The following is a 6786-nucleotide window of genomic DNA, read 5'->3' on the forward strand; positions in this document are numbered from 1 at the left end:
ATGTATACAAACAATTTTTTCCCTCAGCTATGTTGGGGCAAGGATGTAGCATCTCTGCTCTTAATTACTAGAATTCCTAGAACTGCAAGTTCTCTTCTTCACTGCCAAAGGGCCAGCATCATCACAGGTTCAGAAGCCTCCACTCTACAGTTCAGACACTTGTTCCTCGGATCTTCCCTGTTCTCCGTAAGGACTGTCAGGGCCACTAAACACCAGTGCCACGGGATGGAAGTACACATCATTAAACAAGAATTGATAACTCCAGATAGTATGTAGAGAAACTACACTGTGCAAATAAAGCAGAAAAGATATAGATTCTTCTTTTTCTAAGGCTTATGAGGATAAGGATGTAGGAAAGCTTGAAGAAATCATACAAGGTATCTCTGCAGTGATTAAATAATGAACATTCGTGAACAAATTTTTCTATGAACTGTAGACTAAATTTACAAGTCAGATCATTAAGTAAACCACTTATTTCAGAAAGCCAAGAGTTTACAAATTCACAACCAGAATAAAGACTGGAAAACTATGATAATGCAGAGAAGATAGTAACTAAAAAAGCCACAACTGGACAGAGAAGAAATAAAAATAGTTAGCTGTAGTGTTTTCAATTTTACATGAAGACTAGAAACTTTGAGTAAAAGGTATTTTGTTAATGTGTGTGAAAAAAGTTATACACTGGCAAAAGACTCTATATAGTGCCATCTTTCTTACAGATCAGTATTTGTGCACAGATGAAAAACCACCCTATAGTCACACTTTTCATAAATATTAAGATGAATTTTACACTTGTTAAATGCTATCACCTTTGTGTGGTACACTTTAAGGTACAATTTTTGCTAAGAACATGTGCATTACAGAGCAAGAATAAACAGTTTGAATGTTAACTGCCTTGTCTTGATCCCATGGATCCTATTCCACATGTCCATGAATACATGGGTTCAATCCTCAAATTAAGGGGGATAGAGAGAAAGGAACAGAGTACACCATATAGCCTTGCTTTCAATAGACACGTCAGTGCTTCCTCTGATAGTCAGGGCCTTGCTGAAAAGCCATGAAGCTCTTTCCCAAAGAGCGCAAAGAAAAATCCACTGGAGCTTCAACTGCTGAAGTTTATCAACAAGAGAACAGCCATGTCTAATAGAAGAGAAATGTAAATAAGAAGTAACCCTATGGTGACAGATGAAAGTATTTTAAAGGTATGTCTCTACTTACCATTAGTATGACTGGTCAACAGACTAATTCTGAAAAGCATACAGTATGTTACCAGAGATACTAGCAATTTCAGTTACAACCTGTAATTTGCTCTATGAATATATGGCATTGGTACCAACAAAATTGCTGAATGTATAGTACAAAATAGTACAAATTCACTTTTACATGACAGCTGGTTATATCTGGACATTGCTGGCAACTGACCAAAATACCTCTGAAACACCAAAAATCAGGATGGTGCATAAAAGAAAGGCATGAGGAATCAGAAACACTATATGCTAATCAGCACAGGACTTTGACCTCCTTTTCCCAATGTATGTATTGTTTGATAACATAGTAATGACAAATTCTTCAATTTGGTAATTTACACTGTTACTAAACATGCATATCAGAACTTTACTAATAAGATTAATAGATACATTAGAATACTTCAGCTAATCATTACCTTCCCATTATCTGAAGCCACTATGTTTCCTGATTACATTCTTTGTAAACAGCACAAGTTGATAAGATGCCTAATTATGAAACATCCATTTACTAGAAAACTCAAGTTAGCTTTCAAACTAGTTACACTGTTATTTGCTCTGTAGCTGCTCTGCAGCTTAAGCTTTGGCTCAGACTTTCGGTCAGGGTAAGTTTTAGAGGAAGAACACTAGTCTAGTCCTGTACTTCAAAGTGTAATGTAGCTAAGCCAAGCAGATACAAGCCAAGAACAAGGGTTCTGTACCATCCAGTTATCCATTGCTTCTGCACTGCTGTCAGTCTTCTTTACATAATATGTAAATGCAGAAGGGCCACTTGACTCAGCTTCTGAGCTAGATTATCACAGGCACCTGAGAGCTGAGCCTATATAATTAAAACAGTTACAGTAGTTTGAAGTTGTGACAATGTAAAATCAAGCTTGAAGTAGGTATATAAATAAAGTATTAAGCAAGTAAGGTACTGAAATATAAATTTATAACTCTCCACAACATTAAGTTGCCAACTTTTTTACAACAGAAGTTTTGAAATCAGTGTTCTTATTCACTTCTGCACAAAAAGAGTGAACTTGCAGATTCCATTGTTATTCTCTTATCTATTCATAATAACATAAAATTGACTTTGAAGCTCAAAAGAAGTTAAAAACAGATTTGAACTAGATATAATTAAACACACTCTGACACAATTATCTCAATCAATAGTTTAATATTCACTATATCTAGATTTATATTCAGAGAATCAGTATTAAAGGCACAACACTTTAAAGGAGATGGGATAAAATAATAATTAAAAAACCAAAATGACTTAACTCCACTAGGTGAAGGGCTGTCAATTTCTCCCATTTCATAGAATTTGGGAGACTAAAACTACAGTAATCTCCAAAAGAAAGTCTCAAGAGATTTACAGAGAAAGTAAGATGGCAATTTATCTTCACCTCTTACCCTGATGGCCTTCAAGCCACCTGATGTTTTATCCTCTTCAACAATGGCAGTAACTTCCTGTCCAACAGTCAGCATCATATTTCTTGTAACAGCATCCTTTGTGAAGACTATCATGTCATCTATCATCCCATAATCATAACAAAATCTTGTCACTACTCCTTGCACAGTTTTCAATTCTTTATCACCTGCATTCAGAGGAAAAGTGTTGTCATAAGAACAAGTCACTTATTTACAGCACTATGCAATAAGCAATGAATGCTACTAAAAGTACCATCCCGTCTATCAAAAAGTCATTCTCTTGTTCAACTAAAAATACCAACAGTTGTCAACTCATTAGTGACACATTTAAGTCTTGAAGTCTTATGGCAGGTTATGTTTTCCACCAATTAAGAAAGCTAGTTAAACACAAACTACATGGTAAAATCAACATTCTTTAAGCTGCATGAAAACACCGTAGAATATTCTGAGTTGCAATGGACCCATAAGGATCGCGGACCTCAACTCCCTGCTCCTTGCAAGACCCACCTAAACCTAACCATATGACTAAGAGCATTATCTAGATGCCCCTTGAACTCCAATAGGCTTGGTGCCATGACTGCTCCTCCTGCGGAACCTGTTCCAGTGACCGACTACCCTCCTGGGAAAGAATCTTTTCCTAATGTCCCCTTTTCCTCAGACTTTGTCACTATGTTTCCCTCCACACTGTGAAAAAAGACAGATTCTCCTTAGCCCTCCTTCTGTTGTTAATGTAATTATAGAAACATTTTTTATTGTCTTTTACAGAAGTAGCCAAATTAAGATGCAGTTGGGCTTTGGCCCTTCCAATTTTCTTCCTGCATAACCACACAACTTCCTTTAAGTCCTCTTGAGTTGCCCACATTTTCTTTTAAAGGACAGACTTTTTTTTGTTCCTGAGTTCCAGCCAAAGCTCTCCATTCAGATAGGCCCGGATTACATTATTTCAGGTGCAGAATCTGTCACTTGAATACACACACACACATAAATACATTGAAATTTTTGAGATAAACTTCTGGAAGCTAAATAAGTTCTCCAAAAAGCTCTGGGCCAACAACTATTTTCAAGACTAACCACAGCAAAAGAAAGCTCTCATCGTTGTTTCCATGGGGAACACAACACATTTAAGATTTCTAAACTAAAAAAACAGGGAAAGTAAACAAACTATACAGAATAATTTTTTAAATTCGTTTATGTAACATTATAGTTAGTACATTTTTGATATGAGATGAAGTGCTGTGTCTCTGGATACCCAGAAGTTTTTAGCCTTTCGGACTATAAATAGTATTTACTTACATACCAGACAAACTTTCACTTAAGAGCATTGCACTGCAACTCCAGGCTAAAAACCGGACTAAATATACTTTAGATGTCTAACATGTTATTGGTTACACTCACAATCAAGTCTATTAAAAAGTTAATCTTTCTTGCTTTCTGTAGTCATTGTGCTACATTAAGTAATACCACTAAAAGCATCTTAAATGTACACCATTTTGGAGCCTCAAAACACCAGAACTACATTATCATCTCTATTCTACAGTCCAAGAAAGATGGAGAAAGTTTATTTATTAAAGGAGAACAAAAGAAAGCCCAAAGTCCTCACCACCACATTTGTCTTACACCTCCATATTCTAAGCAGAAACAGTAACCTGTCCTACAGCAAAAAAAGCACTGCTAGGAACACTCCCACATGCTCTACAGCCAACAAGCTGTCTTCTTTTCCTGATCTCCCTAAGGAAACAGGTCTGCACTCAGCACCACTCACGTGGGGCATGAGGCCCCCGGGCCCTCCAGGCTCCGAGGCTGCGCGCAGCCCCTGCACGAACCACAAGAAACTCACAACCGGCCTGGGAACGCCTACCTGAGACCGCCCACGGCTCACATCCACCTTCATTGTCACCCGCACGTCTCCAAAAGTAGCCGAGCGCCTTAGAAAACAGGCCGAGCATCCCGAGCGCCTGTAAAAAACCCGACGAAGACAAGCCCCCGCCCAGCCCAACCCACACCGCCAGGCTAAGGCTGCGCGCCGCGCCTCCTCTTATAGCCGCGCTTCGAGCCCCCACGACCCCGCCGGCCAATCATGCTGCTCGCTCCTGGTCACGTGAAAGAGCCCGTGACGTAGGGCGGGGCAGGTGTTACGGGCTGGTGCGGCTCTTCCCGCCGGAGGCGTGCGGGTTGCTGGGCGGGGCCCGTGCGCCTGCAGGGTGCGGTAACGTGCCGTCACGTGACAGCCGGTGAGCGTGCCGCGGGCTGCTTCGCGCCTTCCCTCAGGTGAAGAAAGAAACTTTTTCTGGAGGAGGGGAGTACTTACAAATACATAAATTCCTGCCTGAAGATCCTGTAATTTATAACAGCTTCCCCAGGCTATGCTGCTCAGGAATCTTCATTGCAAGAAAATGACCCAAGCAGAAAAGACCAGGATTCAATCTGGATGGCCTTTGAAATGCTGACGTGATGCGTATGACATCCGTGAAACCAGAAGTATTTTGCATTTCAATAACAGGGAACTGCTTGAGAGAGTCTGGCACAGAGCCACAAAGATGATGAAGGGAGTGGAGCATCTCCCTTAGGAGGAAAGGCTGAGGGAGCTGGGTCTCTTTAGCTTGGAGAAGAGGAGACTGAGGGGTGATCTTATTAATGTTTACAGATATATAAAGGGTGAGTGTCACAAGGATGGAACCAGGCTCTTCTCGGTGACAACCAATGATAGGACAAGGGGTAATGGGTACAAACTGGAACACAAAAGGTTCCACTTAAATTTGAGAAGAAACTTCTCAGTGAGGGTAACAGGACACTGGAACAGGCTGACCAGGGGGGTTGTGGAGTCTCCTACTCTGGAGACATTCAAAACCTGCCTGGACATATTCCTGTGTAACCTCATCTAAGTGTTCCTGCTCCGTCAGGGGATTTGGACTAGATGATCTTTTGAGGTCCCTTCCAATCCCTAACATTCTGTGATTCTGTGAATGGATAGTATATATACTGATAGGACCTGTTTAAACTCTTCACATGATGATTCATGTGAAGGACTAAATCCAAAGTTTATATGACGTTAGGGGAGGAAGATCCCTTTGAAGCTGTTGGGCCTGCATTTTGCTCTTGGTTTAGTACATGCCCCAAGACATGAGCATGGAAACAAAGACTGAGGAATCAGCTCCAGAGAAACAAAATACTTCCAAGAGCTGATTTTAAAAGAGCTGAGAATTTTGCACAAGGAATACACATAGTGAGCTAAAGCAGTGTAGTAAAATATCGTGTGAAAGAATGCATAGGTAGTGTAACCAATAAAAACTCATCAGAAAAAGGAGGAGTTGGTCAGCCTGGTGTGTTTTTGCATTTAGATTGGAGAACCTGGGTGTAAGGCTGGGTTCAGTGCTGGGGAAACTGGTCTAGGACTGAATGCTTATTTATTAATTGCTGATACAGAAGTAGGACTATGATAAGTTTATGTACCTTTTAATCATACTGTCGCTCGGCAGATCAGTTATAATTGTCAGTCTGTGTTTTGTCTTCCATGGGGGATGCTCGCACAGCCCTGACAAATACCCAGTATCAGATACAGCTGCTTCAGGCAGCCTGAACATGCTCAGTGGTTATTTCAGTGGTGGAAATAGTTCCTCATAACCTCTCGTGATTGAATTCAATTTGATTTCATTGTCATCCCTTGGCATCTTTTGGCCTAATTTTGTGGGAGATTTGAGGGATTTTCTTGAGGCTGAGTTGTGGAGGGGTTGCTGTTAGATGGAGATTTGTTACTGAACCAGCCAGGAATTTCAAGGCTGGGAACAGGACCTGCCGTGGGAGAGAAGCAACTCCGAAATAACAAGGCCCCAGCGTGGTGTAAATTAACAAGACCTATTAGCAATGAGACTCGGGCGCGTGGACAGACCGTGAACATGGACAATATCCAATCAGCTAATGCATGCTTGGAGCGTGGACGCGTGATCAGGAAATAACTACATGTATAAGGAGGCTTGTCTCTGTAATAAATGGCTTCACTTGAATTCATATTGGATTGTGTGGAGTCCATGATTTTTCGCCCTCGCATAACTTGGCATAAAACCACTTAATTTGTAAACCCTTTTGAGAAGCCTGTAGTGTCCTGTTGGCATTGTTATATTTCCTGCAGGCTTTG

General features: G+C 40.6%; 1 protein-coding gene across 2 annotated transcripts in view; it reads right to left on the reverse strand.

Moving 5' to 3' along the window:
• Positions 1-4652, reverse strand: part of MOV10L1 (Mov10 like RNA helicase 1) — a 35230-nt gene extending 30578 nt beyond the window's left edge. Inside the window, exons 1-2 of one of the 2 annotated variants that reach the window (XM_065846826.2) lie at positions 4513-4652; positions 2637-2821 (exon numbers count right to left, since the gene is read on the reverse strand). In XM_065846826.2, the coding sequence (XP_065702898.2) occupies positions 2637-2821; positions 4513-4600 (273 nt within the window). In that variant the 5' untranslated portion in view covers positions 4601-4652. Of the gene's footprint in view, positions 1-2629; positions 2822-4512 lie in introns of those variants that run through there. The other variant, XM_071803399.1, reaches the window with a different exon arrangement.
• Positions 4653-6786: the final 2134 nt, after the last annotated feature.

Source organism: Patagioenas fasciata, chromosome 1 (genome assembly GCF_037038585.1).
Source record: "Patagioenas fasciata isolate bPatFas1 chromosome 1, bPatFas1.hap1, whole genome shotgun sequence".
Lineage (NCBI taxonomy): Eukaryota > Metazoa > Chordata > Aves > Columbiformes > Columbidae > Patagioenas > Patagioenas fasciata.